The sequence below is a fragment of the Cololabis saira genome, chromosome 16 (assembly GCF_033807715.1).
Source record: "Cololabis saira isolate AMF1-May2022 chromosome 16, fColSai1.1, whole genome shotgun sequence".
NCBI classification, from domain to species: Eukaryota; Metazoa; Chordata; class Actinopteri; order Beloniformes; family Belonidae; genus Cololabis; species Cololabis saira.
Window position 1 is genome coordinate 16,013,026 of NC_084602.1, and position 25,042 is coordinate 16,038,067.

Consider the following 25,042-nt stretch of genomic DNA (forward strand, 5'->3'; position numbering starts at 1 on the left):
TGATTGTGGACATGAAATCCAGGATGATGTGAATGAATAAACCCAAGCTTACGTGGTCTCAGGGTATTCATTTTACGTTTTATTTCTTCAAAATGTATATTTATGCTTCCCACCAACCTTTTTTTTATTTTTTTTAAATCTTTTTAATATTTTACATGGCTAGAGAGTACAAAATGCAGATTTAAAAACCACTGAACAGAAATGGCAACGGGGGAAGAGGTGGAGGTGTAAAGGGAAAGACACGATGCAAGTCTGTCAAACCATGTTGGAGGCGTGTTGGGAACAAAAACTGGACTTCCTCTGGTACCGACACAGATTTGGTATTTAGGTTTATGAATGGAAATGACCCAGACGGATGCTGAACGGGGCCTTTGCTGACCCGGTGGATCAGACGCATCCAGAAAGATGGAGTTCCTGTTGTACCCTAAATCTCAAATGTAGTTTTCCAGGATGTTTTCTTTGCGTCCCTGAGGTAACCTGAGTTGGAGTGTTGGCTCTTCAGGCCGAGGCGACACGGCGGTCCGAGTCCCGCTGGATTCAGTTGGTCCAGACTGCATATCTGGTGAACTCCAGACCCCGAGGGCCGCCGTCCTGCATGTTTCAGATGTTTCCATGCTGCAGCACACCTGCTTCACCTGGTTCAAAGGTCGTCGTCGGCCAGGGATCAACATCTGGGACGTGCTGGACGGCGGCCCCTCGAGGACCCGGGGCCTGTTGTGCATCTTTAGAAAAACGGATAAGCACGCTTTCAGCTTTGGCCGATAGCATAATACGTCTATTAAGAAGACAGATTGGGGGGCCTTGGGGTCAAAATATGTCCCACTTTATGTCCCCCTCGTTACATTTCAGTAGAAATGATCCCAGATAACAAAGAACATTTGGCCTGCCTTCGACTTTGACTGACAGAAGTGCCTGTCAATCAAAGTCAAAAGCTGCACAAACGCCGGACGTGGTCCAGTTCAGAGCTCACAACGAGACTGTCGCATCTGGCCCGAACAACACAAACCTAAACCCAAGTTGGACCCAATTCACGTGCCGTTGGATGCGTCTGACCCACGTAAGCGTTTCCCAGGGCCGTAACTGTGCCAGAAGTAGTCCAGATTGGCCCCAAAGGTGTCTGCTCTCTGTGTCCCGCAATCCAGAAACCCAGTTTCTGCTCCGTCTCTGTGAAATGTCCCTCAGATATTTGCATGCTCCCAGCGTTTGTGTCGCTACCAAACAAAATAAGGCATGTCAAGTTGGTGTGGCTTGAAGTTTCTGTAGCACCGTATCAAACTAATGTAAAACTTCACTTCATGCATTTTCTATATACGTCTGGATTTCCTGTGTAAGTAAAGGAATAGATATGAAACTTAATACACAAGTGTCGAGTATATTTTAAAGGAATCAGCTCAGAGTACAGCCTGAGTGGACCCAAGACTGGCTGGTTGTGTCGTCACATGACTGCTCGTACGGACCTCGGCTTAGCCTGCAGCTGCAGTTACACTTGAATGTGTGTGTGTTTGTACCGTACAGCACCCTGGTAACCTTTTACTCATCACCAAATCTTTACACGGCATGTACAAAGCTTCAGTCAAACATGATTCGGTTCACTCCGGGTCTATAAATAGCAGTTAACGCTCCAAACTCAAACAGCACAGTATTACAGTTCACAACCATTTGATAAGGCAGATTGATGACGGTACCGTCCGGCCTATATCGAAGCATGCCTTACTGAAGCAGAAAACTGCAGGTAAATTGACGAGAACAAAGTCTTACAAACATTCTTTGGTTGAGTGTGAAAGGGGCATTCCTGTGCTTTTAATATAATCCTTTAAATTTGGGCATTTGTTAAAAAGAACACAAAGAATAAAAGGACCTCTTGTAATAATACATCGGCTTAAATACAGGCAAATAGTGATGGCTTCAGCCTAAACTACAATAGTTTTAAGTAATTCTCACAAAATAATATAAAAAATCTAGTGATTTAAAAAGCTCGCTCTGACTCATTGTACACAAATACTACTTTCTCTCCTTCCTGGTTGCCTAGGCAACCTCCCCTCCCCGCCACGTTCACTTCTTCTTGGCGAAGCGGCTGAACATCTTCTTCTCGTCTTTCTTGGCGGAGCTGGGCTCGGGCGGGCCGGTCGTGGAGGAGGGAGCGGGCAGGCTGAGGGCTTTGGCCCCCGAGGGCCCCGACGCCGCCTCCTCCGCTGCCGGGGAACGCAGGGCCTTCTCCATGGCCTGGCTCCAACTCTGGAGCTCTTCCTGCAATCACACGGTGAAAAGCAATAAACGCGGGCCGCTCCGGCTTGGACGGCGAGGTTCAGCACCCGGAGGAGGGCGGTGCGTGCATGCACTTCCTGTTTTTGTACTTTATTTGCTCAATTGAACAAACGGCAGAGGTCAAATCATTTTAATGAGGTGTTTGTGAGGTCTCTGGGAGGAACGGCATGTATTCATATTTCGCTAAGTTAGCGGATGCCAGTTCAGAAAAGAATAAACCATCCTTTCTGTTAATGTAATGTTATTTAGCAGCGGCCAAACACTTACCTCATCTTTACACTGGAACAAATATTCACTTCCATCTCCGAGGCTGTGGACGGGAAAAGGAAAGGAAAGTCGAAATAAGTGCTTTTATAACGATAAATGAAACCAAAACATGCTGCTGTTGTTTCCTGTTTACGCAGGAAAATATTCGCTAAAGTTCAGAGTTAGAAATTGCATACCCTACCTTTAAGATAGCACAGGATTTTTTTATTTGGTCCTGTGTGTACACGAGTGAACCAGAGTCCTCTTAAAATAAAGACATCTTGAATTGTTTATGGATGTATTTTTTGGGGGTTAAATGCAGTAATCAGAGATTAAACGTGAGCACTCTTGGTAATCTCTCCTTTCGCAGCTGGTGGGGCGTCCACACCCTTGGTTCCCAGTCCTATCGTTAAAAAATGTCTGTTTTAACAATTCGTAAGAGTCTCTTCCTTTAAATGTCATTCCAATAATCCTTTCGGATGCTTTTCAATGCAAAAGTCTGAGAGCTTTAAATTGTCTTGCTTGTCAGAGGAGGAATGGCTTTTTCCAAACGGTTCAGTATTTAATTTAAGTTTTCTTTTCTGCTTTGAATCAATGTTACTACCCTTATTTTTTTTATTGACTTTCTTGACAGACTTTACGGCCTGTGTCCACTGTTCTGATATTTTCTGGAATGAGTGCAGCTTTCCACGCAAGTAAAAGGTTTCTACCTCCATATTTTACAGTTGTCAAGTGTTGCTTTCATCAAATGCTCCTTTCTCTATTTTTTTTCACCACGTTTCCGTTGTTTTACCCATTCTAACTTCATCCGTCTCCAATTTGTGATGAATCTCCCAGCGAGGACCAGTCTGCACACCTCTTCTCATGTCAACCTGAGCGTCAAGTGAATGTTGTTTGTTTGATATCTCTATAACCTTTGCTTGCTGTGAGGGTATAATTTATCTTCATTTCCAGATTTTCAGTCAACTAATGTGGCCGATACAATTAAAAATAAATAAATAAATAAATAAAATAAAGATGCGAGAGCAGATCCAACCCTGGAGCGGCTGATGCTTCCTGATGACACAGGGGGCCTAAGTAATTAATGAAGATCTTTTCAAGTAAAAAGCTAAAAGTTTGTTACTTTTTTTATCAAGCCATTAACATTTGAAGATATTAATTTGAAATTTTTGCCTCGGCAGTTTTACCTATTTACTTTCCTCATTTCCCGTCGAAACGATGCAAGTCCTGTAAATTTAGTGTTGAAATCTGAACGCCGTTGCGATGTGCCTGCAGCTGCTGTTCCTTTAATGACCACTAGGGGGCTTTGCAACAAGATAAGATAAGATAAGATAATCCTTTATTTTCTCCCTCAGTGGGGAAACTCACTTTCGTTGTCAGCAGTACACTTAACACACAATAAAGTTGCAAAGCAGCATCTAAACACAAATGTACAGCCTGGCTCGTACAGTACGTGGTTGTGGTGATATTTCACATTTATGACCATTGATTAAACCGTATCAGGTAAAATTAAACTGAACAACAAATGTATGAATATTGGGGGGCGTGGTTTTATGAGTGACAGCTGCTTGTGACTCAGGCGTCATCACTTTAGCTGCTTTCAGTGGCGTTGATGTCAGATTGGTGTTGAAAGAGGGACAGTGGGTACGTTCCCACCAACATAGTGTCAACCAGAGCTTTAAAGTCTACTTCACTCTTCAATAATAAATCACCTGGACAATCATAGCGTTTGAAAGCCCCTTCCCTGAAAAAGAGTCCAATAAAAGAGATGGGTGGGGTTCTCACCGCAGCTTGGCGACATGCTTCTTCTTCTTGTAGTTGCTGAGGATCTCCCAGCTGGCGTTGCCGAGGGACAGGGGGTCCTCGCCGTGGTACGTCACTCCGTGCGAGAAGCCTTTGGCGTCCTTGTAGGCCGACAGCTGACCCGGCTTCAGCACGCAGTACAGGTTGTTCCACGACCTGAGCAGCAGGAAGAGCCGGGGGGATCAACATCAGTCCGGTCTAACCAGCAACACCGCTCCATTAAAACCAGATTAAGAGTACAAATCTATAAAAGCTATTTCTTTTTAATCAGCAGAAGCTCTGCGGCGCTGTAACACAACGTGGGAAGAGTAAAACCTTCTAGTTTTTTCTTTCTTCATTTAATTGACTTCTCGCAGCATTTAATTTATTTGCATCGTAATTACAAAATGATACAACAACAAAAGGCAGGCGAGTAATTTGCATAATCTTCTAAACTAAGCTTTTATATGAGAATTAAAATTTAGATTTGGCTGACGTTTGTATGTTTATGGACAAAATTGCTTTTTCTTTTTTTTTTAAACTTGTTTTAGCTTTTTTTTGAGCGGTACGTGTGAAAACAAGCTGACGCGTCACATATCTGCATGTCCTTGTGCTGCTTAAACTGCTTTCTTTTTAAACACCAAAGGTTTCGAACCAGATACACATGCAATTATTATTAATAAAGCTTTCACCTGTCACTTATCATTCATCAGACTACATGAATACTCAATAAGTTATTTCTAATACACCATCATGAGGCTTAAGTTTATAACAACTCTAACTCCCGCTATAAACCGCAAAACAGCTATAAAGGTTAAAAAAAAAAGATGCACATATAACAAAAAAACTTGTTTTTATCAATTTTTCTTATTTTGACCATGAACCAGGGCGCGTTTTCTTCTAGCCCGCTCATCGGAGCCGCCTCGTCGCTGACCTCTCCCATTCAGAGCCTTTCCCCTCCTCCCCCGGTACGAAACGTACCGGAGCAATCACAGTAAGGCGATGACCCGTTGTCACCGTGGTTGTTGAAGATGGTACGTCCGATGCGGCAGCGCTCAGTCACGTACCTGTTTGAAGCTTTCTTCCCAGAGCCCTCCACGTCGTGCTTACGGCCCAGCACGCCCTCCTGCAGCACCGGCTGGGTTCGGCGGGGCTCCGCCGGCATGGTGGCGGCCCTCTCCGGCTCCGTTGGAGCCACTTCCGAGATGGAGGGCAGCTCCAGGGAGGCGCTCTCCCGTATCTCTGACACCCCGGGCCCCGTGGATTCGGCAGCAGCAGTCGCTTCCTGCTGACCTGAACTGGGCTCCATAGCGCCGGACTGGAGCCAGAAGATGTGGAAGCAGAAGTCAGCGCAAGAGAGGGCTCGGATTAGTTAAACAATTATTCTACTTGACATGCAGAGCCAATTTGTCTTAGATCAAGTGGGACAAGTAGTTCAGTTAAATGCCGTCTACAGTCACTGACCAGAGTTTGTTCCTCGATAGTTTGGAGTTGTGAAGAGTCCTCTACAAATCCTGTATCTTCTCTCCTGAAAAGACCAAAATCAGCTATAACATCGACGTACATCCTCACGTTTATACTCAGACTATCATGGATGCATCCCGTAAAGGAGACATACATGTATTAGGATAATTTAACCCACGTTGGCACCTCTCCCTGAAAAATGCCCTGAATTAAGGACCCGAAATTGAGTTTAAAGTTTCGGGTCTGTGATGTCACAGTATGCTTGGCAAATCTGAACCTTTTAGACGTAACCCTGTCATATCAGAGTGACTAAAACTTGCTCCTCGCCATTGGAAAAATAAAGTCCTAGTTTCTGTATAATGTCGCCTTTTGGATCTGTTTTACAGCAGAAAGACACATGTATATGTTTACAGATTAATAAAATGCTGTGTCACCAGGCTCCTACAATCAAGGCCAACTTACTGGGATTCACTGGGAAATGAGGAAAATGTGCATGTGATTATACATGAGAACCCTGTGGGTTACCTGCTGTCTTTAAATGAGCGCTGCTCATCTTTGATAAACTGCTCCATCTCCTGTTGCTGCTTCCTCAGCTCCAACAGCTCCAGCTGCAAGACAGCGGTTAACCAGGTCAGTAACCTGCAGTTATCCATTAATGCCAACGTCTACTAAGAAAATGAGTCTGAGGTTGTTGCAGCATCTGGCGTTTTTCTGCAGCTTTGGTCTGAAATGGTTCACATTGGCATCAGTGTGAGAATTTTCCTCACCGTAGTGAGGCGCTCCAGCGCGGAAAAGCGCTCCTCCCACGTGGCGGTGGACTTCTCGAAGGCCTCGTGCCTCTTGAGGAGCTTCTCCACCTCGTCCACGGTGTGGCCCAGGTCTTTGCTGGTCACGTAGGGCTCCTGAGCGACCAGCCAGGCCTCCGCCACCGAGGCGTCGCGGGCAAACTGACACACCTCCAGCACTGGATACAATCAAACACAGTTTTTTAAAACTTAACGTTTTGTTTTTTGAGATTTTGTGGTGCACATTTGTGGTGGGAAATCTGTCGGACGAGGAGTAGAAAATAAAAAACATGTCCGTGAGTTATCCTCAGAGTGAGTTTATTAAATGCTGCAGCAGGAGGACAACAAAGCGCCAACGTCTGCAGAAACCGTATCAACCTGGTAATCTGATAACGGCATATTGAATAGTTGAGGCCGCGTACCCGAGGTGATGCGATGAGCATCCAGTCATGCACGTGTTAATGCTGGGAGATGTGTGCAGGGTAGCGTCCCTTATCTGGAGAAGTATGTGGCTGATGTGTGTCAGTGTGTGTTCTCAGAAACCTTGAGAGTGTATCACCGAGATATGTGGGTGGTTTGGGTTTGTGTGCTCTCAGAACCAGTTTGAGCCAGTTTTCTGAAGTCCAAGAATAAAGGGAGAGGGGGATGCGGTTGGGGAAATAGTTTTTTTTCCCTTTTTGCCATTCTTTTGTCCTTTTTTCCCATTTTTTGTCCCTTTTTCATTTTTACTCTTTTTCCCGCTTTTTTCCTTTTTCCCATTTTTTGTCAATTTTTCCCTCCTTTTTTTCCTTTTTGTCCCTTTTTTCATTTTTTCCCACTTTATTTGCTTTTTCCCAATTTTCCCTTTTTTGACAATTGTTCCCTTGTTTTTTCCCTTTTTTCATTTTTGCTTTATCCCGCTTTATTTCCTTTTTCCCATTTTTTGTCAATTTTTGTCCCTTCCCTTCTCTTTTCCCCTTTTGTCCATTTTTGTCCTTTTTTCTCTTTTCCTATTTTCCTTCTTCCCGCTTTTTTTCCCTTTTTCCCATTTTTTGTCCTTTTTTCTAGGTTTTTCTCCCCTTTTTTTCCTTTCTTTTTCCCCTTTTTTCCTTTTTTTCATAAAAGCAGTAACGTTTTAATTTGTATTCGTTTAAAGAACCGTATGCCTTCATAAAGCCTCGTTTGTACTTGCCTCTGCGCACACCAGAAATATCTACCAGACTTTTGGAAAAAGGAAAATATTTAATCCAATTTCAGTTGTTTGGCTACGTCGGCAAATTGTGCAGACTGTCATGAAAAAGCTTCTTTCCTGTGGCAGCGCCAAACTAACGATAGCAGCATTAGCACTGTTAGCATCAGCATCGATGATATTGGAAAGAGGGTGTCAGGACACACTTTTTCATTCCGGTGTAATTTAGCAGTCATCATGTTATCAAGCTTTGATTTGATAATTAAACTCAGCGGATGTTTACATTAATAACAGTTCTACAGATTTGAGATTGGATCATGTGAGGTTGGAGGTTTTTTTCCTTCCTTTGGATATAGAGCTCATGTTTTGAACACTTGATGGACATAAATATAGCAGCATCTTTGTGTAAAAATGTACACGTAATTCACGGTCAGGGTGTATTTTTTGGCTGAAGTAAAAGATAAGCTGAGTTTTACTCACGTAGTCGGAGCCAGTCCCATCTGTCGTCCCACTTGAACATCATTTCCTTCCTTTTCTCCATCAGCTGCTCCAGCTTCTCTTTGATCTGACGCAAGCATTTATACAGTTGCAGTTACGTATCAGCAATATTAAACAACTCACCCGACCCCCCCCCAAAGACCGCCTATTATCCTCCAAGAATTACCTTTGTGAAGTAATTTACTAAAAATGGAGTTCAGGCTGGGGTCAATTGCTTATTTAAATTCTTTTGGCTTTTACATTTCTAATTTGCGCTTGCTTTATAGTTTCCTGGACGGGGGGTGTGGGGGGCGTTTTCCTTTCAGGGGCAACCCAACTGACGCCATTGTGCCAGACTGGAACAATCAGTCCAGGAAAAGTAATTAAATCTTATGAAAGCAGCAATTTGCGACCGAGCTGAAGATGAAAAGAAGCTGTCTTTGCCGCTCAGGCCTCACCTCGGCGGAGTCTCGGTGCCTGCGTGCCAGCAGGGACTTGCCGAGGTCCGTGCAGCTGGTGAAGTTGGCTCCCCGGGCCTCGACCTCCGAGCGGATCCCCTGGTGGTACTTCTGCAGGAGCTCCACGGACGACACGTCCCTGGCGAGAGGAAGAGGCAAACGTGTGAAGTAGCTACAGGTACCGGTACATATCCTGGTAAAGACCCAGCCCTGCAAAGGAAACTAGTCTTGAACATCTGTTATCTCATCAAAGTATAATTACATCATCAGCTTTATGAAAACTGCGTCACACTAAAACAAAACAGTTTTTTTGTGAGCTGGGGGTTTTAAAAATTGCTTACTCTGCCTTTAATAAGGTGGATATTCCTTTTGAAACCATCTAATTTACACCTATGAATCCTATGAATACGAATGCTCACCTGGGCTTCTCCTGTGTCTCTATCTGCTGGATGATGCTCTCCATCCAGGCCATCAGGTCCCGCACCATGCTGAAGAAGCGGAACTTCTCCGCCGTGTCCAAAAGCTGCGTCCTGCGGCCGTCCGAGGCATCCAGGAGGCCCTTCCAGGCCTCCGCCACCTCCCTCGCCATGGCCTGGATCGCATCCGCCCTGTCTCCCGCGTACTGGGCGTGAAGCCTGGAGGCCGTCTCCTGGAACTGCTGGACCTGGGGGGCAAAGGGAATCTGGTGAAGCAGCTGGGCTAGTCGCAGCGCTCTGAAACCGATGGAAGCGCTTCAACCGCTCCTGGATAAAGGGAGCCCATAAGTCGTGTTGTACCTGGTTGCCGAGAGCGGTGATGTTCCTCTCGAAGGAGGCGTGCATTCGGTGAAAGGACTCGGCCTTGCTGAAATCTTCCCCTACGTCTTCTGGCAGCTCCTTCTGCTTCTCCTGGATCTGAGTCACCAGCTCCTTCCCATCGTCAAAGTACCTTGGAGAAAGGAGATCGGACTCGTGAGTGTCTTCACAGTCCTCATACAGATTTTTCGGGGGGTCTTCAGTCACAACCCAGACTTTTACACCCCCCCGTTAGGAATGGGCGATATTTTACCGTTCACGATAAACCGTCAAAAAAATTCCCCACTGTGAGAATTTGTCATCTCGTGGTAAAAACGATAAATTCCCGTTGATGACGTTTTTGTGTAACAAACATGGCGGAAGGCGGATCTGAGAGCGAGGAGCTCGCTGTTAAACGAGGCTTCAGCTCCGTTATCTGGAACTGGTTTGGATTTAAAGCAAACATCATCTATTATGTGCAGAGTCTGCAAAAACAGAAGGAAATGGTTGTTACATGTTTGATATAACGTTTGACTATTAAGGAAAAAAAAATTGCAATAGTATCTAATTTGTGACATGTTCCAACCACAGGTTAATTTGCACATTTTATTTATATTAGAAGAGGTCATCACTGATTGGATTTTATTTTCAGTGAACTTTTATTTATTTGTCCTGTTTATTTATCTTTATTTATCAGGTTGTATTTTATTCTACTTTGTGATTTTATAGGCTAAGAAAACTTGAAGGACAATGGTACGTTTGCTGTTTGCACTGTTATCCCACTGTTTAAGCCATACAGTTTGAATAAATGTTGAATCTGTTCTTACATTTCAAACTTGTTTCATTTGAGTCATTAGAGTTTTGCAGTACAGGTGTACTCATTTAATTGTTTTTTATTAATTCAATTGAATTGGTTTAGTAGTATTTAGTATTATTCTAGAGCAGTGTTTTGGGGGCTCCAAAGACTGAATGTGGTGATAGATTTATAGTTACAAAAGATGGAGTTGAATTGGTATTTTTTTTATCGTCATTTTTATCGTAATCGCGATAAATGCCAGAAATTATCGTGATACATTTTTTAGTCCATACCGCCCATCACTACCCCCCGTCTGTCAAAGTTCAGGCCCGGACACGACCTCACATTTCTTTCCACTCACTTAAGCAGTTCGTAAGATGCTGTGAGGAGCTGTGCGCGTGTGTCGATGAGCTCCAGCAGATCGGCCCAGCTCTCGTTCACGCTGTCCTTCCACTCGGCCAGGGAGGCCGCCTCGGTGTGGCCGGACTCGATCAGCTCGTCTATGGTCTGGTTGACGAAGTCCACCCGCTCCTGGCCAGCCATCCCCGTCTCCCGGGCGAAGTCTCTGAACTTATCCCTCAGAAGCTGCCGGTACAAAAGGAAGATGTGCTTTTTGTTGTTTTTGTTGTTTTTCTTTTATTGGAATGAAAGCAGGAGGAAACTTAGGACTTTCAGGAATTATTTTTGTGAGAAAAGAAAAGGTTAAATAAAGACTTCCTCGTCCGTCTTATCTAAAACTGAAGATAACGGAGAAAAGCTGCAGGGTGCTGAAAATGAACCATAACTGTGAAATTGTGTCTGCAGAGCAATCGGCTCAGAAAGTCAACACGATCCGCAGACTCAAATCTTAATCCGTGACCCTTTTCGGCAGTTTCTACACTTCTTTATTGTGAAAATATGAATTTTACACCCCTTAAAAGACGAATGGAAGCTGCAACAACAGTAATATTTGTATTGAGTGTTTTTCTCTGAGTTTCTGTCTCTTTTGCGTGCACCGTACCGAGACGTGGTCCAGGTCCTGACCCATCTCCTGGGAGGAGGCCACCACGTCCCTCTCTGCGATCCAGTGCTCCAGGTCCTCCACCTCTCGGCTCAGCAGGAAGTGGTGGTAGGTGTGGTCCAGCTTCTTCCTGCGGTCCTCTGTCAGCTCCTTCAGGCCCGCGTACTGCTTATCTACCTGACCCTGTCGCCGGATGATCTCCTCGCTGCAAAAACAAAAAGAGAGAACGGAGGAGCGTTTACTCCACGACTGAGGGATGTGATTAACATCTCAATGAGTTTAAATCTCTTCTTTTTTTTTTCTGGTTCACACGTCCAGATTTAGAAGCACAGACCCGTCAGGATGGTCCTCTGCAAACATCTTCTGGGCCTGGTCCGACAGCCTCTGAATGGAGTCGCCGTAGTCGTCCACGGCCTGCTTCAGGATCATGTGGCGCTTCGACATGAGCATGGCACTTTGTTCATCCTGAAAAGATGAGAGGGCAAACAATTAACATGTATGAAAAACATAAGGGAAAAAAAGAAAAGGGAGATGAGAGCTCCCACTGAAGCAAAACAAACCACTCCAAACCGGGAGGGCCACTTAAAAAAAACCCAATCAGCTTAATTGAAGAAAACCACAACTGTATAATCACGTTTATAAATATTCACATTTATGAATCCACTTGTATCACTTTAATTCTGATTAAAAAGATGTGATTTTTAGATATTTATCCAAGTGAAACTTTTGATAAACTATTGATAAAGCACTTTTCAGACAACAAACACCGATCAAAGTGCTTGAACATATGAATGGCAGCCCCCAGAATGCTTCTCATACTGTGCTAGGGGGCCTATATTGTTTACTTCCACTCGACACTTTACTTTACATTGCCACTTTACACTGTATATTTTATTTATACCACAGTCACTCTAATGTACATTTTTTCTGACATTCTTATATTTATATATTTTTGGTACATTTTTTGCACATTTCTTGTACATATGAAACACGCCCCACTTATCTGTTTATTTTATCTGTTTATTTTATTTTATTTTATTATCCTATTTTATACTTCAACGTCTTGCTGCTCAGTTGCCTTGAAATTGCCCCTCGGGGATAAATAACGTTTTTCTGAATCTGAATCTGAATATCCACAGGATGAGATCGATTTTTGTCACTAAGAACAAACATTATCACTTGTCTTCTTTTCATTCAAATTGAAGAGCTTTAGAGCCATCCAAGCCCCCAGCTCGCTGTACTACGAATCCTCCGACTTTAGAGGCTCATAGATCTGAGTATCATCTGCATAGCCATGGAAAGTAATGTTTCCTAAAGATAAAAGCAAGGACAGCAGATACAGAGAAAATAGCAGAGGACCAAGTGCTGATCCCTGCGGGACCCCACGTGACAGTGGCGCAGAGGGGAATGTGAAATCCTCTGAATCAGGTGTGATGCAGACCACTTCGGGGAAAAACCTCAAGAACATAATTTCTATCTCAAATGGTTTTCAGTCAACTAATATATAGTTAATTAAACTTTTTCCTCGTTTCTCACCTTTGGCTTTTCATCTGCGATCATGTAGAGCTCCTGCTCCCCTATCCAGGCCTCGGCCTCGTCTGCGTCGTTGTAATACTGCTGGACCAGGCTGGAGCCGGCCAGACGCTCGCGGCGCTTGGCCATCTCATCCCGAAGCCTGGCCCACGCCTCCTCCAGCTCCTTCAGCTGCTCCGTGATCCTCTCCTCCTCGGGGCCGCCTTCGGCGCCGGCGGCAGCTGCCATCCTCCTCCCTCGCTCCAAAACCTCGTCCACTCGAGGCTGGTGGCCCTCGATCTCCCTCTGCAACGTCTGACGGGCAACAGAGGAACCGGTGAACGTCCCTCACTTACACCACTGCTGCAGCTGAAGCAAGTACTTATTTGATAGGTTGAATTAATCACAATTTGATCATTTTTCAGGTCAAGACTCTGGAAAATTACCAAACGCCCTCTGCTCCCAGAGTATTTGTAGCCTTGTCTCTGTCGTATAATGGTGTAAACACAGATTTTAGGAGATTTCTTTGATTTCTCTAGCCTCTGGGGAGCAGTCAAAGCCATTTTACCAATTTAAGCAAGTCAAAGTCGCATGAGTTGATGCAGCAGCACTGGCAGTCAGCACAAAAGCAAAGCCTTCGCTCGGACAAAGCCTCACCTGATCCTTTTTTAACAGCATCTGCACCGTCTGGAGATTGTTGCCATGCTCTTGTGACATTGCCAGCGGCATCCTCTCCTCGATCCAGAGCTGCAGGATAAAAAAGAGGAAAGAGCAGATTGTGGCGATAAGGAGACAAAAAAAAACAGAATGAAGTGGAACAAATATGAGAAATCCTTCCTCTTAATTCAAAAGGACAGAAAGTCCAGGTGTTTGTTCAATAACCATCATTAATAAACTTCCCATCGGCTTAATTAGAGCTGATACGACACGTAAGTGCACGCTCACTCATTATGCAGAGAGCCACTCACTTCTAACCTCTGAATAGGTTAAAATTTGTCCCTCATTATTCTAATTTTGTGTTTTCAATCATTCTCGGGGTCTCGACACTCGGATTGTGCTCTGAAATTGGATCCGGGCTTACGAGCTGATCGGCCAGGTCTCTGTAGAACTGATGGACGGCCTTGGCGGCCTCCAGCCTGCCCCTGCGCTGGGCCAGCGGCGTGACGAGCTGCTGGAACTCGCTCTGCAGGGCCTGTTGCTCCGCCTCCAGCTCCGGCTGGTCTTCCCTCGCTCCGCCGTGCTTGACGACGGCCTCCTGGAGCTCCTCCAGCTCCCGCGCTCGGTCACGAACCTGGTTCTCCGTCATCTGGTGCGGGGTGGGGGTAAGAGAGGGGGGTGGTTGGAGAAAAAAGATGAATGGCCCTTCAACAGCCTCATCAGGATGCAGAGGACGATAAATCCACCCAAACTAGTTCCCTTTTTTTGTGTGTGAAACTAAACTACAGTTTTAAATGATCTACATTTATAGAACAAATTGAGTTAAAAACAGCACTTGAGCATGATTTTATTGTAGTTTTTCCTTCAGACAAGTGACTTTTTTTTTCTCCTTTGTTAAACAATAAGTACAGATGCAACCTTGCTCACATCTAAACCAAAGAAAGAGCATGAGATGAAGCTACAACTGTGCAGTTTTCATTTCAGTTATGACATTTCCAGCTAAAAATCAGAAGCAAGAAGAAAATTAGACAAAAGGAGCAAACAAGTCTAAAGTTCGGACACACTGTAAGGCGACACAGACCTGGTGCTTTTTGAGCAGGATGTTAGCGTTGGTCAGGTCTTTGACATCCTCTTCTCCGCTCTGCAGCTGCTGCTGCAGAACGCCCAGCCACTTCTTCATGTCGGTCAGGCTCTGGTCGAAGAGCTCCGAACGGTTGGCGTCGAACAGCAGCCGAGCCTTCTCCTGAGTGGTGGACTCCAGTTTGTCCCAGAGCTCGTGGAGCTGCGCCAGACGCTCCTTCACGACAGGCTCGTGGTCGGGCTTGGACTGCATGAGCTCCTGACCCTCCTGAGTACACAAGAAGCACACAGGGAAGCCTGTCGTCAGAGATCTGCACGAGAGAGACTTTCCAGGGCGTCTTAAATGCTGGTTTAGATCAACCAACTCTTCTTCAGAATCATTTGTTGCAAACTGCTGCAGCTCGTCTGTTACACTGAAAAAAATAAATCTAAGCGCATGTAAATATAACATATTTAAATCTGTGATATTAACAATTAAGAATGAAGTTTGTTGCTTTACTTGAATACATCTAGTTATGAACTTAATCTGCATTGGTTCAAAAAACAAGACATTGTGCATTTTTTCCTTAACAAGCAGTATTTATGTGAATCCCAGGCAATCTTTTCATTTAGACACAAACAACAACCAATGATCTTGTTGTATTTACTTTTCCTTTAACAATTTTAATCTATTGGGCAGATCACCTACGTGACCAACGTTTAGATGAAACATGCTTTATTTGTTTAAGTAGAACAACCAAAGTAAAAAATATCTTGCTTGATCTACTTTAAAAAAAAATGAAGGCAACTTTTTCGCACGAGATTTTTATGTAGATCAAGTCTTTGTATAAACTACTTAATTTTTAGTATGTACAAAATCAATTCAATTGCAAGTAGTAAAGTGCAGTGCAGTAAAGTCAACTTAATTTTGATAAATAAAGTCAACTTAACACAATTAAGTTGACTGTACTTGCAAAATGTATTATTTACATACATAAAATTAAGTAGTTTATACAAAGACTAGTCTTTCCTGATCTACATAATAATCTCATGCAAAAAGTAGATCAAGCACAATATTTGTACCAGTGTAGCTGACATCAGGAAACGAGAGGTCATCTCTCCGGTTCAGCATCCACTCGTTTTAGAGACGATTTTAAGATTTTACTGACAGTTTTTAAGGTTTTAAATGGTTTTAAATGAGCTGGCTCCGTCTTATTGGTGTGATCTTCTGCATCCTTGCACCCTGCAGTCCACAGGTCCAGACTCGGACACACTTGGGCCTCTGCGATGACGGAAGTAACTCATCTTTTAAAAAAAAAGAGCGACTTTAAACTCGTTTTTACTTTTATTCAGAACTTTTGTAAACCTGGGTTGTCTTTCAAAGTGAAATTAAATAAATTTGACCTTGAACATGTAAAGCGCAAGCGTTTATTTAACTTTCCCCTAAAATAATTCAGAGATGATAACCGAAAGGTTAGGGCACCAGAATTTAAAAACGGGCCTATATACTAGATATTATCTCAAAACCTGAATAATACATTGTTACAAAGATCTTGCAGCTTTTAACCCACAGACTTATGAAAATCAAGTTCGGACTGCAAAGCTCAGAAAAAGTGCAAAAACTGCCAGTCGAGGAACTGCGGTGAATCTTAGCTCTTCGTGAGCCTCAAGCTGGAAGTAAGATGGCTGGCGCTCGCATCTGAACAAAGCCCATGACTCCTGGAACAAGGACCCATGTTCACACCTGGCATTAAAATGCATCCTGGGAAATCTGATCACAAGCGGCCGACGCTAATGGACCTGAACTATTCCAGGACACATCCAGACTCGATCACCTAGGACACAGTTAAAGGTCTGGGACACATTCTCGTCATAGTCTGAACACAGAGACATCCTGGGATGCATTCAGCAATGACTTGTTGCACATGAATTTCTTTTTTGGTCTTGTTAGCGAGGTCCTGTGAGTTACACCTGGCCGATTAAAAGATAATGACCCATATTTGCATTTGGAAGTTTGCGCTCACAAGATCTGATAACTCTATTCACGTCTGGGTGCACGCCTTATTGCCAGGTGTGAACATAAACACTAACTGCTGGCAACATCTGATCGGATTTCCCAGGATGCATGATAATGCCAGGTCTGAGTGGGTCCACTGTTGTTTGGAGAAAAGAGATCAAAGTGGGGACGTTTGGTCGTAACAAACAGCACCAAACCTTCACCCTAACTGTCAACCACAACGGTGGAGGGATGATGGTCCGAATAAATATCAAAACAGTGTAATGTGTTGTTCTCCTTCTGAGCTTTAAGGTAACTAGACCTCGTTAGTGCCAGCTCATGTCCCAATAAGCAAAACCATGGATTTGAAAGAAAATGTTTGAGACTAGTGTTGTCCCGATTGATCGGCCGCCCGATCACGGCATTTTCAAAACATCGGTATTGGCCAAAAAAGTATCGGGACATACCTAGATATTAATGTTTTTAATTTATATTGAATCGTTTTATATATCGTTGCACTTCCATTGTATGAATTGTGAAATTTTATATATGTTCATGTTGCATTAAGCTGCTGCTTCATGCCATTCAGAATGTTGCACTAAGGTTAAGCCAAAAAGTATTTTAATTTTCTTGTGTTTGTGAGTTTGACTGGATGTCATTCAACTACCTCTTTTGAAGTTACATTTATTTATTTTTGTTATTGCACTATTCTGAACTTTTTGTTTTAGTTTACAATTTCATGTTTTTTTTTAATTTTGTGGCACCAGTGCTGATAAGCTTTGTTGAAATATATGTCCATGTTGCTCTCCTTTTTTTTTTCTTTTTCTTTTTTTAATTCATTGCCAAAATGTATCTGATCGGGAAAAAGTATCGGAAATGTATCGGGAGCCAAAAAAAGTGATCGGATCGGGAAAAATCGGGATCGGCAGATACTCAAACTCAAGTGATCGGGATCGGATCAGGAGTGAAAAAATCCTGATCGGGACAACCCTGTTTGAGACCAAGAGAAGTTCTGAGTTTAAAAACAACACCCAGCCTTGGCTGACCTGGTCCACTTTGTTGAGCCAGTCCTTGTTGGAGGCCAGCTCGGCCATGAAGGCCTGATGCTTGAGCCACTTGCTGTGGAGGTTCCTGGCTTCGTCGTACGAGGTGTCCTGCGCCGTCAGCATCTTCTCATTGATCCACACGGTCAGCTGAAGCAGCGACGGGGAGAAAGAACACACGGGTTAGTTAAAGTGGCTTTATTTAGAATGATGAAGCTAATAACTAAGATGGACGGCATGAACTCACATCCTGAGTGTTCTGCAGGAAGTGCTGCAGGTCGCAGTTATCTCGGAGCTTCTCCGACACCTCCTCGGCTCGTCGTTTATTCTTGTTATGCCTGAAGAGCGAACACAAAGCCGAGGGCACACCGTGCATTAAAATGCAGCTTCAGACATCTACTTTTAACTGGGACATTATTCAAAAACAAGATGCAGTGCACCCGTCTGCTCCTCCTCCACCGAGGAGAAACCATGTTTTGTTTTTTCGATTTTTATTTTTTTTGTGCTTTAATGTGAAGATGACTCACTTACAGATCAATATCCATTATTGCCAAATTGAATACGGGGAGGTAATGGGAGCGGCTCCCATGTCCTCCCAGCAGCCTCTTGTTAACAGTACAGAGATAAGAGAGACGGTTTCTGAGGTGGAAAGACGTCCCGCACAAGCTGAGAGGCTTCTGCCGGTGTCCAAAAGTCACAATAGTCCACACTACAGCTGTCAATCAAAAGTTTGACGTGTACGGTCCAACATTTAGCCAGAGATAACACTTCATTCATAGTGTGCAGGAACATGACCAAATATGGCCTGTGTTGAAAAAATAGATTTTCTGATTCTAAATCGATTCTCATAATTCCTAAAGATCGACTTTTTTTTCTTTCATCATTACATTACAACTTTTGGTACTTTTTTGTTTATTCCCAAAAAAGGAAAGTTTTGTTGGACACGAGCATAACTAGTGCCATGTTTTTGCCTTTAAATATGTTTAAAAGTATGAAAACATTAAAGTTTTCAGTTATAATTGCATAAATTGTCTATATTTCTGTGCTTTATATACTGTCTTGCGGTTACATTTGCAAAAAATGCTAAAAACCAAATTCTCAAAAATTGGAAAAAATAAAACCGATTTCATCCAGCCTGTTTGCTGCCCTGGATCTGTTTGGTAATTCTGCCACACAATGTTTCTGAAAGCAGTTCTATCAGTATTCTGGGAGCTGATTGGTCCTTACAGCATCATTAGCTGCAAATACTTGCTGTTGAATTTCAATATAATACTAGTATTAATATTTTGCATAACTACAGAGTCATAAAATTCATGCAACAGCTGAAAAACATTTTTAATAACACTAACCCAAATTGATATCGGAATCGAATCGGATCGAATCAAAGCGTGATAATCGTTTCTGAATCTTAAGAATTGGAATCGAATCGATTCTTGACGTTTTAATCGATCCCCAGCCCTAATCATAACAATGTATTATCTATTTGGACACCGGTTGAAAGTTGGCATCTGGAAACATTATTGGACGACTGACCTGTCCCTGATGGCGTCCATCTTGTCCTGAAGTTTCCCGGAGTACAGGTTGTTTCTGTCCACCAGCTGCTGTCCGCCCTGCAGGGCGCCGTCCACCTTGTCCTCGTTGGCCTCCATGGTGATCAAAAAGTCCTCGTGCTTCCTCAGAGCCTGCTCTGCCCCCGCTAACGTGTCGGGTCTGTCGATGTGGGCCAGTGTGTACTCCTGAAACGAAAACAGCCATCGCCGGGTTGAGTTACGAGACGGGAAACAGCAGAAAAACGAGCTGACTACGACACGGAGCGGCTAACCGGTTCGGTAGACCTACTAGTCCAGCGGTCGGCAACCCAAAATGTTGAAAGAGCCGTATTGGACCAAAAACACAAAAAACAAATATGTCTGGAGCCGCAAAAAATGAAAAGTCTTGTATAAGCCTTAGAATGAAGGCAACACATGCTGCATGTATCTATATCAATCATAACTGGAGGGACTTTTTTTTTTTCATTGTGCACTTTGAGAAAAAAGTCGAAATGTCGAGAAAAGTCGAAATGTCGAGAAAAAAGTCAAAATTTCGAGAAAAAAAAGTTGAAATGTCGAAATTAAAAAGGAAAGGAAAAAGTAAGAAAAAAAGGAAAAAAAGAAGAGAAAAAAGGAAAAAAAGAGAAAAAAGGAAAAACAATGGAAAAAAAGAAAAGAAAAAAAAGGTCAAACATTTTTGAAAAAGCTCCAGGAGCCACTAGGGCGGTGCTAAAGAGCCGCGGGTTGCTGATCCCTGTACTAGTCAGTACCTGGTTGTTGAGGATGGCCTCCACGGCTTTGCCGTCCTTCAGGAACTGCTGGAAGCCCAGAGCCTGGTCCAGGAAGTTCTTGCGACTGTCCCACATCTTCTGCAGCTCCAACCAGCCGCGGCCCAGGCCCGCGAGCCTCTGCTCCAGCTGCTGGTACTGGGGGTCGTCCTCCTGGTCCCGCACCACCTGGGCCCCGGTGTCCTTGACGCGGTGATAGTCCTCCTCGTGGTTGCTTATGTCCTCGCGCACGGCGTCGTGCAGGCTCAGCAGCTCCTCGGCCTCGGGCAGGGAGGTGGGCATGTCCTCCGACGCCACGGCCTTCTGGGCCTTGTAGAGCCAGGACTGGAAGTCGTCCATGTCCTGCAGGAAGGTCTGCAGCTTACTGACCTCGCCCAGGGACTCCTCCCGGTCCTTCAGGGTCTGTCTGAGAGCGTCCCAGGCCGCGTCCAGCTCTCCTCGGCGGGCCAAGATGTGGGCGGCGTTCTCCGGGTGGTCCTGGGCCAGCTGGTCCGCCTCGCTCCTCAGGAAGGTGAGTTTGCCGTCGATGGCGGCTAAGTCCCTCTCGATGCCGAACAGCTTCCTCTGGATGGTCATGACGGCCGCCAGGTCGTTGCCCAGCTCCTGCGTGGACTCGATCAGCCGCGTCTTGTCTTTGATCCAGGTCTCCGTCTCGTCGCACTCCAGGCCGTAGTTGTGCAGACTCCCGGCCGAGTCGATCCTCCTCTTCTTGTCCTCCACCATGGCCTTGAAGGCCTCCCACCTGGAAGAGGTTTAACTATCGTTACACCACCGTATTTCTGCACAAAGACATTTCTTTTCCTGAATATACAGCTGAAATCCTGTCCATCCTGTCCATATTTGATTGTGGTGACACCATCTACAGGATGGCATCTCAACCCACTCTCAAGAAACTGGATACTCTTCACCACTCCGCCATCTGCTTTGCAACTGGCGCTTCCTTCACCACTCACCACTGCGACTTATATATCTGTGGGTGTATTTTTTTGTATTTTTTTTGTATTTTTTGTTCATTTTCTAGCATGGGATATTTTATTTTATTTTGTTTTAATTTTATTATTTTTATAATTATAATTTTATTATTATTTGTAGCTGGAAGTAGGTGGTTTACACACCGGAATGTTATATTTTGATGTAATTAATGTGTCTGTGTAATCCCATGAGGGATGGGTCATTTAAATGTCCGGACACGAAAATAAAATCATTCATTCATTCATATATAACCTGGTAGACTAGACATCCCTCCATACCAGACGGCTCCGTCACTGGCTCGTGCTCATCTACAAAACCATACTTGGCTAACACCTCTCTACCTCTCTTCCCTTTTCACCCTCTGCCCTCAATCTGAGGTCCAGTAATTTCATTAAACTCCCCCTCCCCAAAACCTGTACAGTCTTTGGTCGCAGCGCCTTCCGGTTTGCTGCAGCTAATGACTGGAACACACTACAAAACTCTCTCAAACTCTCTGCCCTCATATCACACTCTGTCTTCAAACAAAATGCAACTCTGCAACAAATTACAGTTGACTCTTGCACTCTTGTTGATCAGGCCGACTTGCTACATCCCATTGTCTTAATGTTTTTGTATTTATATTTATTGTACATATTTATTGTACTGTTATTATGCTATTATGTTATAACGTTGTTTTTTATTTCTAGCACTTCCCTTCCCCTCTCCCCTCAAAGTGCTTATGCTCTTTGTTCAGGCTGCATTTGAAAATAAGAATTTGTTCATAAATTGCTTGCCTGGGTAAATAAAGGGTTAAAAAGAAAAAGAAAATTACTTGTGAAAGTGTACTCCAGCTAAGGTAACTCAGGTGCAAATAATAACTTGGCTGTGAAACATAAACAGAATGATGACTGATAATTATGATTTATTTAATTTAAATATATTTTATTTTTACTTTAAAATTTTTTATTTATTTATTTACTTTTAATTCTTATTTTTTTTATTTGTATTTACTCATTTCTTCCATTATTATTTATTTTTTTAATTTAATTTCCTCATGTATATGTACATATGAGTATATGTGCATATGTGTATGCATGTATGTATATGCAGGCTTGTGTGTATGTACATAACTATATTCTTTATTTAACATTTTTACTGAGAATGTTGTGTTATTGGGGAGGGGAGGGAGGGTTTTTATGGATGTCTGTTCTGTATATTTAATGAAAAAAGCCAATAAACATATTGTTGAAAAAAAAAAAAAAAAAGAAAAAGAATTGTTGGTTAAAAGTACCTCTTGTTCAGCCGCGCCTGGCAGTCCTTGACCTCTTTGGTACGAGGGTGCCTGCTGTCCTCCAGCTGTTTCACGGCCTTGTTGACGTCGTCGACTCTCAGCTGCATGTGGGACATGTCTTGAGCCAACATGGCCAGCCTGCAAACCACAAAAAGCTCAAGTTGAAACAACAGAATCGTTCTCTCACGTTTGCACAGCGGCCCCGTCTCCCCCCCCGCGCACCTGTTCTGGACCACTTCCAAGTCGTCCAGCTTCTCGGGGACCTCCAGGTCCACCAACCACGTCTCCTTCTGGCCCATCCACAGCTCGCAAGCGTCCGTCTCGCTGAAGACGGTGTACAGGGACATGGTGTCGTCCAGCTTCTTCTGCCTCAGGTCAGCCAGAGACAGCAGCTCCATGTAAAGGTCCTTGATGTCCTTGAGGCGGCGCTGGATGTCGGGGGTGTTCTGCAGCTCCTCCGGCAGGGCGTTGGCCTGTCTGGACAGAGCCTCGATGGTGGCGCCGTTCTTCACTGCCTCATTCTTCAGGCCGTTGTGCCTCTTCAGCAGCCGCTGAGTGGTGAACTCGTCGGTGCCCACGTCGTCGCTGCTCATCTGCCTCTTGGCGTCCAGCAGCCAGGCCTTGAGGTCGTCAGCGTCTCCCTGAAACTGGAAGAAGGTCTGCGTGTCCTGGAGGTTCTGCTTCCGAAACGCGGCCAGCTCCTCCAGCTGCTGCCACTGCCGCCGGATGCTGTCCAGGCTCTCCTGGATCCTCGGGGAGCCGAAGTGCTGCTCCTGGATCATGGTCTCCCCCTCGCTCAGGACCTGGGCCAGGTGGGCCCGCCGGGCCCCGATCTCGTCCTCGAAGGCGCTGTGTTTGCTCTGGAGCACCAGCACGCTGGTCAGGTCCTTGCCGTAATCCAGGGAGGAGAAGATCTGCTCCTTCTCCCGGATCCAGCTCTCCAGCTCCGTCACCTCCCACAGGAAGTTCCAGAAGCGGCGAGACTGCTCCAAGCGGGCCCGTCGCTGGGCGGCCAGAGCACGGAGCTCCTGGTAGCACAGGTCCAGGTGCTGCACCCTGTCCCGGATCACCTGAGGGTCGCAGGGCTTGTAGGCTGGGGAGGGAGCAGAGTACGACAGCGGGATTATTCACACCTTTAAAGCTCACCTAGCTCTCCTCGGGTTTCCCTGATCAACGGGCAGTACTGGAGTTGAGGGGGGATGAAATAAAAACGGTCCAAATCATCCCCCCTGTAAAACTGCCATCCCCCCTTTCCATCCCTTATGTCATTTCATCAATGAATGTGGTTTTACTGCTATTTCAACATTTAGAGTCATCACCAGAAAAATAACTTATTTGACAATTTTCACCTGTTTCAAGTAAATTTTCACTTGAAATAAGTAGGAAAATCTGCCAGTGGGACAAGATTTATCTTCTTATTACAAGCAAAAAAATCTTGTTCCACTGGCAGATTTTTCTACTTATTTCAAGTGAAAATCTACTTGAAACAGGTGAAAATTGTTGTTTTTTCCAGTGATGAGTCTTGTTTTAAGTGTAATGAGATTTTTTTACTAAAATGAGACATTTTAACTAGAAATAAGACAAATATTCTTGTTAAGATTTTGAGTTTTTGCAGTGATCCATTTTACTTATCCTGTGAAGGACAGAGTCATATTGATAAGTTCAGAAAACTGTTTTTTATTGTTGTGTTTTGATGTATTTGATGTAATCCCAGTGGATATTTAAAGCTTACAGAAGGCTGCATTGAACTGCTGCTATGTCATTCCTGCAGTATTTATGCAGGTGTTTTGGTCACTGCTATTATTTGTAATATATTATATTATTTGTAATCAGCACAAATTATCTGTCCCCATATGATAAAATCCACCATCCCCCCTGATTCTTTTAGTACTGTCAACAGGTCATAAAACTTTAAAACGAACACATTCACCACGCAACAAAACATCACTGCTGTGCAGCGACCAACAGGTTTCTGGTTCAGACTACAGACTCTCTGAGCCCCAAGGTTCTCGTCTACGCTGTGAACCTGCTAATGCTGGCGGTGCTGCGTGCAGAGGTGAGAACCCGGGGTCCGTTTTCACCTCAGAAACAGTCCGCCGGCTGGTGCTGAACATGCACGCAACAGGTCAGCGGCGAGGTATGAGACATGCAGCTCGACAGAGAAAGAGATTTTATTAAAAACTTAAAACGTCTGAAAAAAAAATCATATTCTTGATCTCAGATCAGCTTTAAAAGCCTCACAAGACAAAAAGAGGGGAGTTTATTCTGACTGAACGAATTTGTTCTCGTCCACGGTGCAGCCGGGGTCAACGCGCTTTAGGGAGGCGGGGATCGGGTCAGTTCGGCTCTAATCAACCCCAGTTCACCAGGAATCCACTAACCTCTGCTACTCTGTTTCCTTCAAAAGGTGATTAGGACCTGAACATCTGCACAAGATGCCAGAGATTTAAGCAAGTTCAACAAATACAATCACAAGTGGTCTCAGAACAACCGTCGGTGACATCCGCAGAGTATGAATCTGATGCTCTGAGTCGGTGTGTGAACCCTCAAAAATCTGCAGTCTTCTGTTTACGCTTCACTCTTCACAGAATAAACTCACGTTTTCCTCATTTTAACATTTCTCTTTAAGTTGGTTTGAAAACTGTGGGAATTGTGGGATTTTCCACAATAAAAGCAGAAAAGCAGCCAAACCAGACATCAGATATGCGGCGTGATGGCGTGCCCGTTGGTCTGGAGTCAGTGCAGCATAACAGGCCTTTTTATAGGGCATTAGTTTTGGGGTCATGGGTAGTCTTTGCTTGCCTTAAATATGTATCATCTTTGCAGTAAAAATCCTAAACAAAAACGGCATTAATGGCTCCAACAATCTGCAAGTCATCCCGGAGGTTCTTCCTCTGCCAGACCACAGTCTGCCCCCTGCTGGCCATTCAAGAGATTACAGGTTTCCAGATCTGGAGCTGACGTCAGATGTGATCAGACTATTTAACGTTCTCTTCCAACTT

General features: G+C 44.2%; 1 protein-coding gene across 2 annotated transcripts in view; it reads right to left on the reverse strand.

The window, feature by feature from the left end:
• Nucleotides 1-46: 46 nt before the first annotated feature.
• Nucleotides 47-25,042, reverse strand: part of sptb (spectrin, beta, erythrocytic) — a 53,818-nt gene continuing 28,822 nt past the window's right edge. Inside the window, exons 13-36 of one of the 2 annotated variants that reach the window (XM_061744305.1) lie at nucleotides 22,263-23,133; nucleotides 22,041-22,178; nucleotides 19,781-20,540; nucleotides 19,015-19,217; nucleotides 17,729-17,819; nucleotides 17,485-17,631; nucleotides 14,465-14,731; nucleotides 13,808-14,032; nucleotides 13,384-13,473; nucleotides 12,751-13,041; nucleotides 11,549-11,679; nucleotides 11,215-11,419; nucleotides 10,576-10,799; nucleotides 9,422-9,572; nucleotides 9,065-9,309; nucleotides 8,646-8,784; nucleotides 8,191-8,275; nucleotides 6,525-6,721; nucleotides 6,283-6,365; nucleotides 5,758-5,821; nucleotides 5,361-5,611; nucleotides 4,297-4,470; nucleotides 2,533-2,575; nucleotides 47-2,247 (exon numbers count right to left, since the gene is read on the reverse strand). In XM_061744305.1, the coding sequence (XP_061600289.1) occupies nucleotides 2,053-2,247; nucleotides 2,533-2,575; nucleotides 4,297-4,470; nucleotides 5,361-5,611; nucleotides 5,758-5,821; nucleotides 6,283-6,365; nucleotides 6,525-6,721; nucleotides 8,191-8,275; nucleotides 8,646-8,784; nucleotides 9,065-9,309; nucleotides 9,422-9,572; nucleotides 10,576-10,799; nucleotides 11,215-11,419; nucleotides 11,549-11,679; nucleotides 12,751-13,041; nucleotides 13,384-13,473; nucleotides 13,808-14,032; nucleotides 14,465-14,731; nucleotides 17,485-17,631; nucleotides 17,729-17,819; nucleotides 19,015-19,217; nucleotides 19,781-20,540; nucleotides 22,041-22,178; nucleotides 22,263-23,133 (5,270 nt within the window). In that variant the 3' untranslated portion in view covers nucleotides 47-2,052. The remainder of the gene's footprint in view (nucleotides 2,248-2,532; nucleotides 2,576-4,296; nucleotides 4,471-5,360; nucleotides 5,612-5,757; nucleotides 5,822-6,282; nucleotides 6,366-6,524; nucleotides 6,722-8,190; nucleotides 8,276-8,645; nucleotides 8,785-9,064; nucleotides 9,310-9,421; nucleotides 9,573-10,575; nucleotides 10,800-11,214; nucleotides 11,420-11,548; nucleotides 11,680-12,750; nucleotides 13,042-13,383; nucleotides 13,474-13,807; nucleotides 14,033-14,464; nucleotides 14,732-17,484; nucleotides 17,632-17,728; nucleotides 17,820-19,014; nucleotides 19,218-19,780; nucleotides 20,541-22,040; nucleotides 22,179-22,262; nucleotides 23,134-25,042) is intronic. The other variant, XM_061744306.1, reaches the window with a different exon arrangement.